Here is an 18,121-nt window from a genome sequence, read left to right on the forward strand (position 1 = left end):
TTTGCAGGAGTCCGCGCAGGCTCCCGCTGCTGCCACCGTGTCTGGCATCAGTCCGGGGGGCACGGTCCCGTGACGTGTGGAGGACCACGCACTGGCTCCAGCTTCACAGGAGCGTGTCGTCATCATCACACAAGTGTCGGTCTGTGAAACCTGGGTCCCAGACAAGTGCGGGGCACAAAGCGAGTGGACTGCAGCGACCCACGGCTTTGCAGAGACAGCTCTGTGGAGAGGGGGACGAGATCCGAGCCCTGCGCCAGCGACGGCGGTTCGAGTCCCGTGCGGAGGCTGCACGCAGCTCGGGGTGGTCACACGTGTGTGGAGGGCGGTGCTCGCCCGGCCGTTCGGTGCGGTGCGGCTCGGCGCGGTGCGGCGCGGCGCGGCGCGGGGAGCCCTCCCGAGCCTCCAGGCCCGGCGGGAAGAGAAGCGCTCGCAGTGTCGGCAGCGTGCCCCCGCGAGGAAGAGCGCAGCTGGGGAGTGGCGGGCACACAGCAGTGTCTTGACGTGGTCACCGCGTGATTTCACGTTGGCTCGATGGAAAAGCCTCGTCCGTGTGGGAGCAGGCAGGCAGTGCGCTCCACGCGTCCTCGGCGGGTTTCAAGGAGGAGGGTGAGGGGAAACTGAGGCCGGGCTGCGGGCACTAAAGGGTTAACGTGGGCCGGCGTGACACGATGACACGTAGGGTGACGTCACGCGGGAGGAGGCGGGGCTCAGCTCCCAGGAGTCCCCGCGGCGGGGGGTGCGCGGCGCGGTGCGGTGCAGACCGGGGGGGGCGGGGCTGCGTCCCCTCCTCATGCGGGGGGGCGCATGCCGCGTGCTTGCCCGCAGGCCGGGCGCGGTGACGCGCGGGTGTGGCCCCCAGGTGCCGGTGCGGGGCTCGGGGGGCCCTCCGACAAGACGCGGCCCCGGGGGTGACCCCCGGCCTGGGCAGCGGCGGGGAGCGATGGGAACGCCGCCGGGGCCTGGGGGCCGGCCCCCTCACGCCCCCCGCCAGCAACCAGGTGAGGGCGGGCGGGCGGATGCCGGCGCGGCCGTCCTGCACGGGGGGGGGGGGACGCGCTCCGGTGCGGGCCTGTCCGCCCGGCACGGACACGCGGCGTCTTCCGTGGGCCTGTCGTGCTGCCACGGTCGCAGCCCGTGCCGTCCTGCACGTCCCAGCCGCCAGCGCTCGCTGCCCGTCCTCGTCCCCTGAGCCCGTGTGCCCGACACGGGAGAGGAGACCCGCCTAACCCAGGCCTGTGTGCTGCTGCAGCCTCCCTGACCCGGAGCAGACCTGGGAGCTGTCGGCCACACGCTGCTCAGGCTGGTGGCCCGGACGAGGCTCGGTCCCCGGGGCAGGGAAGGGGGCGTCCTCACCACCCACCCAGCAGACAGTGCTTAGGCACCGTTTAAGCACAACTAACCCTTAAAGAGAACGTGAAACACAAACACAGACAATTCAAGCGTCCTAAACTCAAAGTTTAACTGTATTTGTACAACAGGTATTATCTCAGTGGTTTCTCTATTCAGAGAGACTAAACGCTGAGTACAATGTCTCGCCCAATCCCAGGTGTTACTTTGTTTCACAGAAAAGACAGCTACTCAGTTCCTGAAGCAAAGGGTACGTCCTTGGCTGGGATGATCCAGACTGGTGCTGAAAGGTGGATTAATGATGAAAATGATGACGAGGACGACGACACACTTAACTTCTTTTTTTCCCCCTTCTACGCTTTTCTTTAACTTGACTCCTTGGATGACTCCTGGCTTTTGGATTGGTCTCTCTGCAGTCAGCATATTGTTCGTATCTTATCCTGTCAGCATATTCCTTTGTTCGACAGCCCCGTTACGAGCACACCTCTTAATTCGGCCTTTTTCTGGTATCTTCCTTTCAGCATTGTGCATTGGTCTCCTTCACCACGTTTGAATAACATACCCAGTCATTTCATCGCTCTGATTCAGCTGGTTAGTGCCAAGTTCAGATAATATGAGCTAGTAACAAACCTGTTACTACTTTGTGTTAGAAAACCTTCTCGCACTGATGGAAACAGGAAAGAAACAGCATGCGAGCATCCTCAAGGCCATAAGCTGCTTGCAAGAAACAAGGCCAGCTGATACTGCAAACGGCAGCAAAATGAAAAATTCAAATAACAGTGAAGCTATTCAGAACTTTAGGCTGAATATAAAAGACAACTTTAAACAATGCTATAATTCACCACTCTATTAAAAGGTGCAACTTTAAGGCATAAAATACAACAAGCCACCCTAACAGGGGGTCGTTCTCTGCTTCCCAGCAGCAAAAGCTTTGTCCTTTGGTGCAGAAATCTCCCTTCCACAACATGGTGGTGGGTCAGTGCTCCACAGATCAGTGGTTCTTGTTCCCCTGGTGCCCCTGGAATCGTTGCACCGCCCAGGAGCAGACTGACCTTGCGTTTCCCCTCCCCTGCCCTTAGCATGTGGATCTGACATGGATCCAGCAACGCTTGAGCTGCTTTCCCCGGGAGCGATGTCCCTGCAGGCTCTGTCGTGGTGCTGCGATCACCTCCCCACGCTGGGACAGAGTTACCAGGGCTCATCTCCAGCCTCGTGACTGTGGAAGTGTGTTAGCAAGAGCTGCGGGATTCTGAGTCTTCCTTCTCCCCCCTCTTCCACACACTGAAGCCTCCATCTCCTCAGTCCCAGGCCAGTGCAGGAGACTCGCAGGGCTTTCCCTGTGCCAGCAGCACCAGGGCTCACGTGTGCACTCCCTTCCCCTCCCGCAGGTGCTGGGACCCTGCAGAGAGCTGAGCAGCAGCCTGCTGAGGAGGGGCCGGTGATCCTGGAGCTGCAGAGGACGTGTGCAGGGAGCCTGGAGGAGAGGAGCTCCCTGACCCCTGAGCCAGGCCAAGTGCAGAAGGGGCAGGGCAGGCCTCCAAAGCAGGAGGAGAGCTTGGAGGTGAGCAGGGCACCCAGTTCACTTGTGGTGGGGAGTACAGGTGGGGCAGAGCGCAGGAGGAGCCTGGGGTGCTGTAAAGAATTTGGGGAGCAGAGACCTGAAGAGCACGAAGGCTGCATTGATGGAGGCTGCAAACACCCCAAGCTGCATTAGCAGGAGCTCCCTGACAAGTGCAGATACCAGGGGTGCTGGCGCAGGCAGGCCGGGTTACAGTGTATGGAGCTGGGGCTCCCTGCCTCTAAAAGTGAAGCTGAGGCTGCTTCAAAGGACCGAGCAAATAGAGCAGGGTAAGCTGGGCTAAAGCCGGCACCTCAACTGTATCCGTGGCTGCATTCACATCACATGTCAACTGGAGACTGGGGAGTTGTGTCCCCTTACCTGTCATGGCTAAGATTGCAATTCATGGTAGTACCCAGTGATTGCAGGCTGGGCTGTGGGGGTGGGGAGCAGCTGTCGCAGGAGACACTGATGGTGCAACACTTGTGCCTGCAGCTCCGGGAGGTGTTCGAGGACGTGGCTGTGTATTTCACACGGAAGGAGTGGGAGCTGCTGGACGATGAAGACAAGGTGCTTTACCAGGAGCAGATGCTGAAGAATTACCAAGCCCTCGTTTCCCTGGGTAAAGCTCTGGGTCTTGCTTCCCCCGGAGATATGTGAACTGTGCAGTTTTGTAGTCATCTCCCTGTTCCAACAGTTTCATCCTCATGAACTGTTGGATGGAGGTTTAAATCCCCTTCCTCCCCACTGCCCTGTCAGTGGTCAGGCCTCCCTCACATTTCAGACTGAGATCTCCTCCTTCATTTGCTCCAGCCGCCTTCACCTGTGCCTTCCCCGTTCTTGTGACTCCTGGTTCTTCCACATGCAGCAGTTTCTTGGGAACATGATCTCCTTTTGCCTTCTCAGCATGTTCACACCAACTCCAGGTCATTGTACACGAATGCACTAAGAGCTGTTCCTTGGGGGGATTCTGACTTCCTTCTTGTCTGGCCTAGCGAGTCCTCTCCAGACACATGTAACAATCCTAGCATGCTCCGTTCTGTGATACCTAAGTCCCCTTTCTCCTGTCGTTATGACCCAGCAGAAGTTAATAGAAAGGCTTACCAGCCTCTGCTGCTCCAACAGGGGGATGATGCATTTCTTCACCTGCTCCTCTAGTGACGTGTACACAAGATGTAACCCAGGTTTGTGTGCCAAGAGGTCCCTGGAAGCTCCTGTCCACATCCCACCCTAACATCCGTAGACGGGAGACTGGCTTTGTTGTATTTTTTTTTCAACCTGTGCTCTCCAGCTCCCTCTGCCCCTCTCAGAAGTTTTCTTGTGCTCTTCCTAAAATCCCTCTGCTGATCGGATGCCCATCACTGTGATGACAAGAAGTGGGCTAGCTGCAGGAGCTAGTGGGAACCAGTTTTCATTCCCAGAGGATGTTTAATGAAGGGGTTGTACTGTCTTGTGCGCGGGGTTGAGGTACTGAGCTTTTACTAGGTCAGTTTGCTTTTCCGATGCTTTCTTTCCCCTGCCTTTGCCCAGAGGATTTTCCTAGGGAAGTACTTCTGTGTTTTGTCCTGCTCGGCAAAGACCATCTCGACCATTTCTATATTATGGCCTTTCCCATGCTGTGAAATGTCTCTTTCGGCCTTCTTTTGTCCATATCCACGACTCCCAGGAACTTGGTGTTCAACCCTGCAGTACTTGCCAGCCTGTGCCCTCCTCACCCCTCCTGGGATGATCTTCCCAATCGATGGCATGATTGCTGAGTCGCAGCTACACTTATTATGAAATCATCCGTTCCTTTCCCTGGTGATGATGAATTACTGTCCCAGAAAAAGTCTCAGTGTCAGTCCCTTATCAAGTAAGCTTTTCACTGCCATATGTCCCTTCACTAAGCTCATTTTCACTTCTCCTGGAATTTCACTAATAAGATGAATGTTATCCAACCATATGTGTGTCCAATACCTCATCTTTTTGGTACCTTGAAAACAGTGAAAGCTTTGTTTTTGCTCCCCAGTACAACATAGATTTCATAGAGGTTAGGGTTGGAAGAAATCATGGAGTCCGACCCCCTGCCCTGGGCAGGAAAGAGCACCGGGGTCAGATGATCCCAGCCAGGTGCTTGTCCAGTTTCCTCTGGACCTCCAAGGTAGGGGAGACCCCCAGCTCCCTTGAAGCCCATTCCAGATTCTGGCAGCCCTTACCGTAAAAAGTTCTTCCTGACGTCTAACTTAGCTGCTCTCCGTCAGTTTGTGGCTGTTGTTTCTCGTTACTCCAAGGGGTGCCCTGCTAAACAGAATATCCCCTATTCCTGCTGCCCCCCTCCAATGAATTTGTAGACGGTCTGTCGATCACCTCTCAGCCTTCTCTTGCAGAGGTTAGAAAGATCCAGGTTTCTCAGTCACTCCTTGTAGAGTTTTGCCTGCAGTCCCCTAACCATGTAAGTAGTCCTCCTCTGGACCCGCTCAAGCTTGTGCACATCCCTCTTGAAGTGCAGCACCTGAAACTGGATGCAGTACTCCAACTGCAGCCTGACCAGTGCCGCATAGAAGGGAAATATCATCTCTCTAGATCTGTTCATGGTGCACATGCCACTGTGTGATACGGTGCGGTTAGCTTAATTGATCACTTCATCACATCGAGAACTCAAGTTCATCTTGGAGTCAACTTTGACTCCGAGATCCCTTTCCACTGCTGTGATGGTTACAAAGTCATTTCCCAATCTGTAAGCCTGTTGGAGATTCCTTCTCCCTAGGTGCAGTAATATGCTTTTATCTTTGTGAACTTGCATCTTATTCTGTCCAAATCCACCTGAATCCGTTCCCTGCGCACCAGTGTGTTTACTTTGCTCCATAATTTGGTGTTGTCCGTGAATCTGGAGAGAGTGCTCTCCACACCCTCATCCAAGTCACTGATGAAGATATTGAACAGCACTGGCCCAAGGACTGAACCTTGGGGGACTGCACTGCCCACACCTTTCCAGGTCAATACCGACCCGTCCCCCACTGATCTCTGGGTGCGTCCCACAAGCCAATTTGCCACCCCCCTGACCATGTAATTGTCTACGTCACAGCTGCTTGGTTTACGTATGAGAATGGGATGAGACACCGTAGTTGAAGGCCTTTTTAAAATCCACATAAATTATATCTACCTCGACTGCTGCATCTAATCATTTTGTGACACAGCTGTAAAAAGAAACAGGGTCAGTCAGGCAGGATCCACCTGCTATGAATCCGTGCTGGTTACCCTTCAACATTATTTTTTCTGCTGGGCTCTCACAAATGTGACCCTCAATAATTTTTTCACAGTTTTTCCCAAAACTGATAGAGGTGAGAGTAACCAGCCTATAGTTACCCGGCTCTTTCTTCCTCCCAGTCTTGAAAATAGGGACCATATTAGCCCTTTTGCAGTCCTCTGGGACCTATTGTGAGCACCACAAGTGCCCAGACAGTTGTGCCAGCTGTTCAGCTGTGAGACAGGCCAATTCCTTCAGCACCCTTGAAGGAAGATCTTCTGGGCCTGCTGACTTAAACACGTCCAACCCCTCCCCTCACTAGGTTGACGCTAACCTTTGGTGAACTGGTGTCCCTCCTGTTCCTCTCATGCATCTCCTTACCTGTCCCTGGTGACTCTGTCAGTTTAATGCCCTTTCTAAATCAGGAGTAATTGGTGCTTTGTTTTCCTATAAGCATTCCTCATCCGCCTGGGTGAGAAGGACTGTTATCTCTTGAAGGCTTGTCCCTGCAGTGCCTTCTTTCATCTTAAATGCCCATCCTCCCTTGTCCATCAAGGCCCTAGTAGACGCCTTGAATTCTTTGGATCCATTGCCCAAATCCCGTCTGGATTCTGCATCCTGTACCCAGTCACAAATTCTCTTTAACTACTGCCCAAACAGGATATCAAGGTCCCACACCTGACTTAATCTGCAGCATTCAGCGAGGACATTTGAAGCTCTGGGTCTGTGATGATGAGGACATTGGGGAAATCTCAAGATCAGAGGGCCTTCTGCCAGGTGAGTTGTGGCTTTCCCCCCCACCTGACTCTGCCGTCAGTAAAGCTACATAGGCAGTGCCAGCAGGACCTGGAAATCACAGGCCTGCCCTGTGCTGCTATTGCAGGGTGCTGACTGTGGATCCGGGGACATATGCGCTGCCTGCCCACAACTTCCCAGGGGGTATACAGCAGCAGAAGCCCCCAAAATCTCTTATTGGTGCACCCCTAAAGAGTATGGGTGTGAGGGTATTGGGTTTCTGGGGGGCTGTGGGTGTTTGTGTGCATGTGTATATATAGGACGTGGGAGAGAACGTTGGGGTATGTGTGGTGTGTGCGGGTGTGTATGGGTGGTTTGTGGGGATGTGTAGGTGAGCTTGGGGTTTGTGGGGATTTGGGGTGTGTGTGCTGTGTGCATGTAGCAGTGAATAGGGCTTCCCCCAGAGGCTTGTAGGTGTGAGTGTTAGGGCATGTAGGGTAGGGTATGGGTAGGCGTGGGCTTTGTTTTGGTGTATGATTGTTTGGTGGATGGTGTGGTTATGGGGTTTACGTGGGAGGGTTTAAGGGTATGTGGGGTGTGCATGGGAGTGCCTTGCATGAACCCAACTGAGCCAGTCAGCCCCTGTCCCCACCCCACAACAACCCAGAGCCCACATGCCCTGCGATGCCTGCTCCGCCACTGCCTACAGCGCATAGCCCCAGCATGGCCTGCACAAGATCCACCCAAGCTTGATGCACTGGTCTGGTCCTGCAGGGAGCATACCAGGAAAGCCAAGGCTGCAACTGAACTCCAACTAGCTTTGAGCATCAAGGACAATAAAAAGTCCTTTTTCAGTTATGTGGGGAGCCGGAGGAAAAGCAGAGGCAACATTGGACCCCTGCTGAACCAGATGGGGCAACTGACGCCCAGGAAAAAGCCAACCTATTAAATGGGTACTTTGCGTCGGTCTTTCATCAGTCCCATGGGACGCCCATGCCCGCTACGGGACAGGGAAGTCCGGGTGAGGGTGATCCCCTGCCCTCCATTGATGCTGACCTCATGAAGGAGCATCTTGAGAGGCTGGATACCTTCAAGTCAGCCAGTCCTGACAATCTACACCCCAGGGTACTCAAGGAGCTCTGGCGAGCATCATAGCCCAGCCTCTAGCACGGATCTTTGAAAACTCTTGGCGCTCTGGTGTGCCCGAAGACTGGAAGAAGGCCAATGTGGTGCCTATCTTCAAGAAAGGGAGGAAAGTGGATCCGTCTAAATATAGGCTCATCAGCCTGACTTCTATCCCGGGGAAGATCTTAGAAAAGTTTATTAAGGAGGCCATCCTTAATGGACTGGCAGATGCCAACATCTTAAGGGATAGCCAGCACGATTTTGTTGCGGGTAGGTCTTGCTTGACCAATATCATTTTCTTCTATGACCAGGTGACCTATCACCTGGACAAGGGAGAAGAGATTGTTGTCATATATCTTGACTTCAAAAAAGCCTTTGCTCTGGTATCCCATGATCACCTCTTGGTGAAACTGGCCAGTTGTTGCCTCGGGTCCACCACGATCCACTGGCTGGGGAATTGGCTCTGTGGTCGGACCCAGAGGGTGGTGGTCGATGGAAGTCACTCGTCATGGTGTCCTGTGTCCAGTGGGGTCCCCCAAGGCTCTGTCCTTGGACCCATACTGTTCAACATTTTCATTAATGATGTGGACACTGGAGTCAGAAGTGGACTGGCCAAGTTTGCCGATGACACCAAACTTTGGGGCAAAGCATCCACACCAGAAGACAGGTGGGTGATCCAGGCTGACCTGGACAGGCTCAGCAAGTGGGCGGACGAGAATCTGATGGTGTTCAACGCCGATAAATGCAAGGTTCTCCACCTTGGGGAAAAAAAACCCGCAGCATCCTTATAGGTTCGGCAGTGCTATGTTGGTTAGCACTATGGAAGAAAGAGACTTGGGGGTCATCATTGACTACAAGATGAACATGAGCCTGCAATGCGATGCTGTGGCTAGTAAAGCGACCAAAACGCTGGCTTGCATCCATAGATGCTTCTCAAGCAAATCCTGGGACGTCATTCTCCCCTTGTACTCGGCCTTGGTGAGGCGGCAGCTGGAGTACTGCGTCCAGTTTTGGGCTCCACAATTCAAAAAGGATGTGGAGAAGCTTGAGAGAGTCCAAAGAAGAGCCACGCGCATGATCAGAGGTCAGGGAAGCAGACCCTACGATAACAGGCTGAGAGCCCTGGGGCTCTTTAGCCTGGAAAAGCGCAGGCTCAGGGGTGATCTGATGGCCACCTATAAGTTTATTAGGGGTGATCACCAGTATCTGGGGGAACGTTTGTTCACCAGAGCACCCCAAGGGATGACGACTAGGTCGAATGGTCATAAACTACTACAAGACCGTTTCAGTCTGGACATAGGGAAGAATTTCTTTACTGTCCGAGCCCCCAAGGTCTGGAACAGCCTGCCATTGGAGGTGGTTCAAGCGCCTTCATTGAACACCTTCAAGAGCAAACTGGATGTTTATTTTGCTGGGATCCTATGACCCCAGCTGACTTCCTGCCCTTTAGGCAAGGGGCTGGACTCGATGATCTTCTGAGGTCCCTTCCAGCCCTAACGTCTATGAAATCTATGAAATTTATGCAATGGGAATAGAAAAAGTCCTTTCTAAGTCCATCAAGCTGGGTGCCAGGGCTCCTTCAGGAACACAGAGCTGACAGGTAACACCCTTTGCTGTTTCATCTCTGGGGTCTTGAGTGTCATGAAGCCTGAGACTCCGTGGATAGTCCTGGTTCAAGTTCATGCCAAGGCCTTAGCCCCTTTGAAGACCCTGTGAAATGGATGCCATCTGGGACCGGTGAGTAGAGGAAAGCTCCGTGGGTGCATTCCCTGCAAAAGACCTTCTCCCTGGAAGCAGGCAGGAAGCACAGCCTTGCTCCTCTCAGAAGAGAGCAACACATCTCTACGTCCTCCCCTCATCCTCAGCCCCTTAGAGCATGAGGCTATTCAGGCACTGCCCTAATGCACGTGTCCCATGTCTGCTTGTCCCAGCAGGGCCTGAGGTGATGATATGGACAGCTGGGGCAGATACCCTGAGAGTCTCAGTCTGAACTGGACCGAATCGGGAACATTAGCCCAGCACAGGGACCTGCCCCACCCTTGCCTCCAGCACTTGGGGTTTTGGCAGGAAGACCTTGTTTTCTTGAGGGAACACAATGCCAAAGTCCAGGCCTGCTCTGAGGCCCATCCCAGTAGAAGGAATAGCAGTGTTTGCCCTTTGCCAGCAGGGTAGTAACTAATCTGGAGTTTGTCTTCCCCATGCAGGAGGTGCCAGGCTGCTGAGCAGAGCTGAAGAGGAGCCTTCTGTGCAAGGGTCTGCAGACCTGGAGCCAGCGCAGACTTCCCCAGTGAGTTTGAGTGAGATGAACTCCCTGGGACCTGAGAAGGAGCCATGGCACGAGAGTCATGGGAGGCCGCAAAAGCAGAAGGAGAATGTAGCCATGAGCCAGGTACCATCTCAAGTTGGGCATCAGGGTGGAGAAGGGGCAGAACCTAGATAGAGCCCTGGGTGCAGGCAAGAATTGGTGGAGCTGAAAGACCTTAAGAGCCACTGGAAAGATGCACTGCATGCAAGCAAAGGCAGTGGGGAGGGCCTCGGAGGGAAGCAGGAGCTCACTTCCAAGCACGGGCAGAGCTCAGCCCTACCTGAAGGTCAGGAAAACGTTTCAGTGCCCATCACTGCTGGCTCTTCACAAGATAAGGTAGACTGGGGAGAAGTCCCATGTATGCATCAAGTTTGGGAAGAGCTTCACCTGCCTCTGCCCTGGTTGCTTACTGCCAGACCCATTGTGGAGAGCTACCCCACTGCTTCACCCAATGGGGGAAGAGCTTTGTGCGCCCCACAGACCTGGTGAAGTACCTACATGTGCAGAGGGGGAAGTGTCAGGCACAGCTGTGGCAAGAGTGGAAAGACCTCCACCCCTTTTTTCTCCTTGCTTCCAGGACCGGTGCATCCCCCTAGGGAGGAAGACACACCACTGCACTGAGTGCAGGAAGAACTTCAGCTGCTTGCAAGACCTGTCCCAGCATGAGTGTCTGCAGCACCGCTGCACCAAGTGTGGGAAGAGATTCAGGCAGCTCTCCAAACTGGCAAGGCACTGCTGCATTCACACAAGAGAGAAGCTACATCAGTGTTCAGAGTGTGAGAAGAGCTTCACTTACCCCTCCCAGCTGGCTCTGCACAAGCGTATCCACACGGGGGAAAAGCCATATCAGTGCTCAGAGTGTGGGAAGAGCTTCAGTTACTCCTTCAGACTGGCTGCGCACAAGCATGTCCACACGGGGGAGAAGCCACATCAGTGCTCAGAGTGTGGGAAGAGCTTCACTTACCCCTCCCGGCTGGCTGTGCACCAGTGTATCCACACGGGGGAGAAGCCACATCAGTGCTCAGAGTGTGGGAAGAGCTTCAGTTACTCCTCCGACCAGGCTCGGCACCAGCGTATCCACACAGGGGAAAAGCCATATCAGTGCTCAGAGTGTGGGAAGAGCTTCAGTTACTCCTTCAGGCTGGCTGCGCACAAGCATGTCCACACTGGGGAGAAGCCGCATCAGTGCTCAGAGTGTTGGAAGAGCTTCAGTTACTCCTCCAGGCTGGCTGTGCAGAAGCATGTCCACACGGGGGAGAAGCCACATCAGTGCTCAGAGTGTGGGAAGAGCTTCACTCGGTCCTCCCACCTGGCTCGGCACCAGCGTATCCACACAGGGGAGAAGCCACATCAGTGCTCAGAGTGTGGGAAGAGCTTCACTCGGTCCTCCCACCTGGCTTTTCACCAACATATCCACACGGGGGAGAAGCCATATCAGTGCTCAGAGTGTGGGAAGAGCTTCACTCAGCCCTCCATCCTGGCTATGCACCAGCGTATCCACACGGGGGAGAAGCCACATAAGTGCTCAGAGTGTGGGAAGAGCTTCACTCGGTCCTCCAGCCTGTCTCAGCACCAGCGTATTCACACGGGGGAGAAGCCACATCAGTGCTCAGAGTGTGGTAAGAGCTTCACTTACTCTTCCAAACTGTCTGAGCACTGGCGTATTCACACGGGGGAGAAGCCACATCAGTGCTCGGAGTGTGGGAAGAGCTTCACTTACTCCCACCAGCTGGCTCTGCACCAGCGTATCCACACTGGGGAGAAGCCACATCAATGCTCAGAGTGTGGGAAGAGCTTCACTTACTCCCGCCAGCTGGCTCTGCACCACCGTGTCCACACTGGGGAGAAGCCACATCAGTGCTCAGAGTGTGGGAAGAGCTTCAGTTACTCCTGCTACCTGGCTCGGCACCAGCGTATCCACACAGGAGAGAAGCCACATTAGCGCTCAGAGTGTCGGAAGAGCTTCCCTCAGTCATCAGGCCTGGATTAGCACCATTGTATCCACACAGTAGAAGTTACATCAGTGCTCAGAGTTTGGGAAGAACTTCACTCAGTGCCCTTACCTGATCAAACACAGCCTCATCCACACGGGGAAGAAACCATATTGGTGCTCGAAGTGTGGGAAAAGCTTCAACCTGTCCTATACCCTGGCCCAGCCACAGATTACCAACACGGGTTTGCAGTCATATCCGTGCTCATAGTGTGGGAAGAGCTTCACTCACTCCTCCAGCTGGGCTCTGCACCAACTTATTCAATTGAGGGCGAAGCCATAATAGTGCTCAGTGTGGGAAGAGCTTCATCTAATCCTCCAGCTGTCCTGGCACCAGCGTATCCACACAGAGGAGAAACCACATCCGTGCTCAAAGAGCAGGAAATGCTTCTTCCAATCCTCCAAACTGGCCCAGCACCAGTGTATCCCTCTCCGGGAGTGTCCATAATTCTGTCAGCAATACAGAAAGGGTTTGGGGATGTATACCTGCTGAGCACCCACCAGTGTCTGCATCCAGGGAAGCAGTGTCATGCCAGGGGACTGCAGCAACAGTTCACGCTTTGTTCAGCCTTTTTAGGGCGCTTCAAAACCCAAAGGACACAGAGGCCAGCCTCCCAGGTTTGATATGGGTGAGGGGTTAAAAGGAAATGCCTCAGTCAGATGCCCACACTGTTACCTCTCAGCTCTGTGTTCTTGGGGAACCCTGGCACAGGACACAGTCTGTCTGATTCACAAAGAATTCCCGCCCCCCCCGCCCCAACGAAACTGATTAAGGTGCAGTGAGAGACACGCCTAAGACCCTCCAGATAAGGGTGACAGGAGTGAGACAACTGCCCTAGGTCTCATATGCATCCGAGATGGAACCAGATGACTATTCATTTGTCAGAACCCATTAGTAGTTGTATGCCTATGGCACAGTGGAACCTCCCGCCATAGTGAAAAAATCCCGCTGTCAATCATTCTGCTGTCAATCATTCTGAATTCTATGGCACAGTGAAAATTTCGCTGGTGGCAGTAACTAGGTCACGGTGGAAAATTCGGCTGTGTCAGAACCCAATAACTATATGCCACAGTAATGGAAAATTAGTTTAGAAAAAGTTCCTGCCAACTTTATGCAAACACGCATATCACCATTGGCCGGTTCCAAATTATTCATATTTGGCGACTAGCAATTGGCTTGCTAGCCATATAAAAGTTAAAGCAGTTTCCGCCCACGTTGGAGAATTCAGAGAACTCAGAAAGCTCCGCACATTTTTCGGAGTTTGGAGAACTCTGAGAACTCTGCGCATTTCTCGGAGTAAACCTGGCGGACTGATCACCCACCAGCGACTCCCTGTCACCGACCTACCCGACATACCCCCGCGTCTTGCATGCTTGTTCAGTTGTTCACGGACGTCTCATCACGTTCTCAGAAAGCTTTCATCTCGTTCGTTTGCAACTGTAATCTAAGTCAGTTCTTCCTACGCTGTATACATCGACAGCTTAAGTAAATAATCTCTTTCTCCAAACAGTACGCTTCGGTGCCTAATTCCGCTCCATTGGTCAAAAGTACCCACCTGCCGTTTCGGGCTACTGGCCAAAGCCCGGCCTACCACTCAACCGCCACATGCCTGAGAAGTTACTAATTGCCCTCTTTCAAGTGTAAAACCTTCCCCCCTCCCCTCCCCCAGGCACAGTATTGCCACTTTTGCTGGGTGGGTTTTGGATTGGGTGCTCAAGGTTTGGGGTGCAGTCTTTCTTGCAAATCTACTGAAGGGGGCTGCCTGCCCCCTCACAAGTCTGGCTTGCTAGGATCCCTGGGCTAACTAAACTACATCTGAGCAGTTTTACTTTAACTTGCCTAAAAGACTTTTAAAATGCCTGGAAATCCTGCTGTGAAAACAGACATGCAGTTGCAGCATCTGAAGGGCAAATATTGCGGCACATACATGTACCCTTAGGGACTATTTAGAAAAGCTGGACATATACAAGTCCACGGGGCTGGGCTGGATGTCCCTGAGGGTGCCAAATCAGTTTCCTGATGAGATGGTAGAGTCATTGACAAACATCTTTGAAAACTTACGAGGATCAGAAGAGGTCCTGGATGATTGGAAAAGGGCAAATATAATGTCCATATTTAAGAAAGGGAAAAAGCAGGATCTAGGGAACTACAGATGGGTCAGCCTCACCTTCGTCCCTGGAAAAAATCATGGAGCAGATCCTCCAGGAATCCATTTCTAAGTACTTGGAGGAGAAGAGAGTGATCAGGAACAGTCAGCATGGATAAATTGAGGGCAAGTCATGCCTGACCAACCTGATTGCCGTCTATGATGACATGACTGGCTCTGCAGATGTGGGGAGGCCAGTGGATGTGGTGTTTCTTAATTTTAACAAGGCTTTTGATACGGTCTCCAACAGCATTCTTACAGGCAAACTAAGGAAGTATGGGCTGGATGAATGGACTGTAAAGTGCATAGAAAACTGCCTGGAGCATTGGACTCAGAGGGTAGTAATCCATGGATTGATGTATAGTTGGCAGCCAGCATCAAGTGGAGTATCCCAGGGGTCAGTCCTTGAGTCGGTTTTATTTCATATCTTCATCAGTGTCCTGGAAGATGGCATAGAGTGAACCCTCAGCAAGTTTGCAGCTGACACCAATCTGAGTGGGAGGGGGAGAGTAGTAGGTATGCTGAAGGGTAGGGCTGGGGTTCAAAATGACCGAGAGAAATTGGAGGATTGGGCAGTTTTCTGCAGAGCTGTGGCCCAGCCAGTCAGCCCCCAGCCTGTCCTGGTTCATGGGATTGCTCTGTCTAAATTGCAAGACTTAGTTTGCATATGTCCTTCATAGACTTCATGGACTTCATAGACATTAAGTCTGGAAGGGACCTCCAAAGGTCATTGAGTCCAGCCCCCCGCCCCAGAGTCAGGAAGTCAGGTAGGGTCAAAGGATCCCAGCAAGATAGGTGTTGAAATGTTTCTTAAAAGAGTCCAGAGAAGGTGCTTGCACAACCTCTGGCAGCAGTCTATTCCAGGCCTTGGGGGCTCAGAAATTAAAGAAGTTTTTCCTTATGTCAGGCCTAAAATGGTCTTGGAGGAGTTTGTGACCACTGGACCTTGTCATCCCTTGGGATGCTCTGGTAAACAGTCACTCCCCCAGATCCTGATGTACACCCCATATGTACTTATAGGCTGCCACCAGGTCACCCCTGAGCCTGCGCTTCTTCAGGCTGAATAGTCCCATGGCTCTCAGCCTGTTTTCATAAGGCCTGTTCTCTTGTCCTCTGATCATGAGCATGGCTCTCCTCTGGACTCTCCCAAGCCTCTCCACATCCTTCTTGAATTGCAGAGCCCAGAATTGGATGCAGTACTCCACCTGTGGCCTCGACAAGGCTGAGTACAGTGGGAGGATGACATCCTGGGATTTGCTTGAGAAGCATCTATGGATGAAAGCCAGAGTTTGGTTTGCTTTACCAGCTGCAACATCTCATTGGTGACTCATGTTCATCTTGTAGTCAATAATGACCCATCAGTCTCTTTTGGCCGTGGTGCTAGTGAGCATAGCTCTTCTGAGCCTATAAGCGTACTGCAGGTTTTTTTTCTTGAGGGGGAATACCTTGCATTTGTCAGTATTGAATGTCATCAGGTTTATATCCACCTATTTTCTAAGCCTATCCAAGTCAGCTTGGATCACCAGCCTATCCTCAGGTGTGGACGCTCTACCCCAATGTTTAGTGTCATCGGTGAACTTGGCCAGTCTGCTTCTGATACCAATATCCACATCATTAATAAAGACTTTAAAGAGTACAGGTCCAAGGACAGATCCGTGGGGGACACCACTGGTCACGGAGCACCATCATGATTCACTTCCGTCGACTACCACTCTCTGGGTCCAGCCTCAGAGCTAATTCCCCAGCCATCAGAGTGTGATGTAGCCGAGGCTGCAGTTGGCCAGTTTTTCCATGAGGAGGTTGTGGGACACCAGATCAAAGGCTTTTTTAAAGTCCAGATATATGATGTCAATCTCTTCTCCCTTGCCCAGATGATATGTCACCTAATCATAGAAGGAGATGAGATTGGTCAGGTAAGACCTACCCACAGCAAACCCGTGCTGGCTGTCCGTCAGGATGTTGCCATCAGACAGATTGTCAAGAATGGTCTCTTTGATAATTTTTTCCAGAATCTTTCCAGGGATTGGGGTCAAGCTGATTGGCCTGTAGTTCCCTGGATCTACTTTCCTTCCTTTCCTAAAGGCCTTCTTCCAATCTTCAGGTGCTTCACCTGAGCACCACGAGTTTGCCAGTGACTGGCCTATGACGTCTGGCAGCTCCGTAAGTACTTGGGGGTGCAATCTGTCAGGATCTGCTGATTTAAAGGTGTTTAGCCTGTCAGGGTGTTCCTTTACAAGGTCTATACCAATGCTGGGTATAAATTCACCTTCACCCTGAGTGTTCTGCATCATATTAGGCAGGGTGGTCCCTTTGGGCTGGTGAAAAACCGACACAAAGTGCCCATTAAGCATTGGCTTTGTCCTGGGTTTTGGTTGTCAGTTGTCCCATTTGGTTTAGCAGGGGTCCACTGTTGCTCTTGCTTTTCTTCCAACTCCCCACATATCAGAAAAAGGACTTTTTATTGTCCTTGATACGTGTAGCCAGTTGGAGTTCAGTTACAGCCTTGGCTTTCCTGGTTCACTCCCTACAGGTGCAGACCAGTGCAGAATACTCCTCCTTAGTGGTGATTCGTGTCTTCCATCCTTTATAAGCCTCTCTTTTTAGGTGTAGAAGGTCCACAAATTCCCTGCTGAGCCAAGGGGGTTGCAGTTCGCTGCTGGCAGGCCAGGCAGAAACACCGCCTGGCTGCATGGAACACCTGGAGGTAAGGGCAGGAGCTTAAGGGGATGATTTGGAGGCTCCTGGTCCTGGGCATGACCTAAAACTGCACCCTGCCAGGAGTGGATGGCCTGGTGGGGCTCCCAGTGGTGCGGGAGCCCCCAGGAAATGGCAGGCAAGCTACCACCCCAGTGAAAGGTGGGTTGGGGTGCCTTAGTAACCCCAGTTCCCACAACTGGGTGGGTTACCCCATAGTATGGCCAAGAAGGCGAACCCAGGGTAGAGAGTGGGCTAGAGGCTCAGAGGCCTGACTCAAAACACCCTCAACTGGTCAATGCTGGGGCCAGAACCAGAAGGGTCAAAAGGGCCGGGGGTCCACTGTGAGGCATATCTAGAGCTGAGAGCCTGGGGTTTCCAACTGGCCTTGGAGGTGAGGCCAGGGTCTGTGTGGGCAAAGGTCCCAGGGGACCACAGCTGAGAGGGGGGAACAGTTCAGGGAGCTAGGCAGCCGAGAATGAGCTTGGAGTAGGCTGCGTGATTGGAGGGATCTGGTTGCAGTCTGGACTGGAGGATTCTGGGGTGCAGTGTGGGGCCGGTGATGTTAACATCTGTGGATGCCATTTGCGAGGCTTGGGCTGCGGTGCAGGGGAGGAATGGAGCCACAGATAGTGCACCCTGGCATTGGGGCAAGAAATGGGCAGCCTCCTGCCTAATTAAAATAATTATATTTTAATCAAGGCATGGCAGGAAAGGAGGCAGGCGGTTGGCCCAGAAACAGGTGGGTGGACCAATGTCAGATTGGCTCTGAGAATGCCCCCTCTTACACTACCTTTCCTCTGAGATGGGATGGACATCCCTTATGCTTTCAGCATCGCTCCCTTAAGGAGCAACCACTCCTGGAGTCCCTTTCCTGCTGAGTCATGGCCCCTTAGGGCCTCAACAACAAGCCTCCTGAGCTTGTCAAAGTCAGCTTTCCTAAAGTCGAGGACTTCTGCTTTGCTGACTGACTTGCCAGCTTTATGGCTGATAG

The 18,121-nt window shown here is 52.8% G+C and overlaps 2 protein-coding genes across 2 annotated transcripts in view; one reads left to right on the forward strand and one right to left on the reverse strand.

The window, feature by feature from the left end:
• LOC102564300 (zinc finger protein 420) overlaps window positions 1–18,121 on the reverse strand; it is a 295,266-nt gene that overhangs the window by 127,789 nt on the left and 149,356 nt on the right. The window lies entirely within an intron of this gene.
• Window positions 630–13,794, forward strand: LOC106739235 (zinc finger protein 883). The gene is made up of 6 exons (XM_059721224.1): window positions 630–998; window positions 2,736–2,908; window positions 3,401–3,527; window positions 6,792–6,908; window positions 10,196–10,380; window positions 10,874–13,794. Exons 1-6 carry the CDS (start codon window positions 791–793, stop codon window positions 12,236–12,238), a joined length of 2,175 nt encoding a protein of 724 aa, XP_059577207.1. The 5' UTR covers window positions 630–790; the 3' UTR covers window positions 12,239–13,794.

The sequence above is a fragment of the Alligator mississippiensis genome, chromosome 2 (genome assembly GCF_030867095.1).
Source record: "Alligator mississippiensis isolate rAllMis1 chromosome 2, rAllMis1, whole genome shotgun sequence".
Classification (NCBI taxonomy): Eukaryota; Metazoa; Chordata; order Crocodylia; family Alligatoridae; genus Alligator; species Alligator mississippiensis.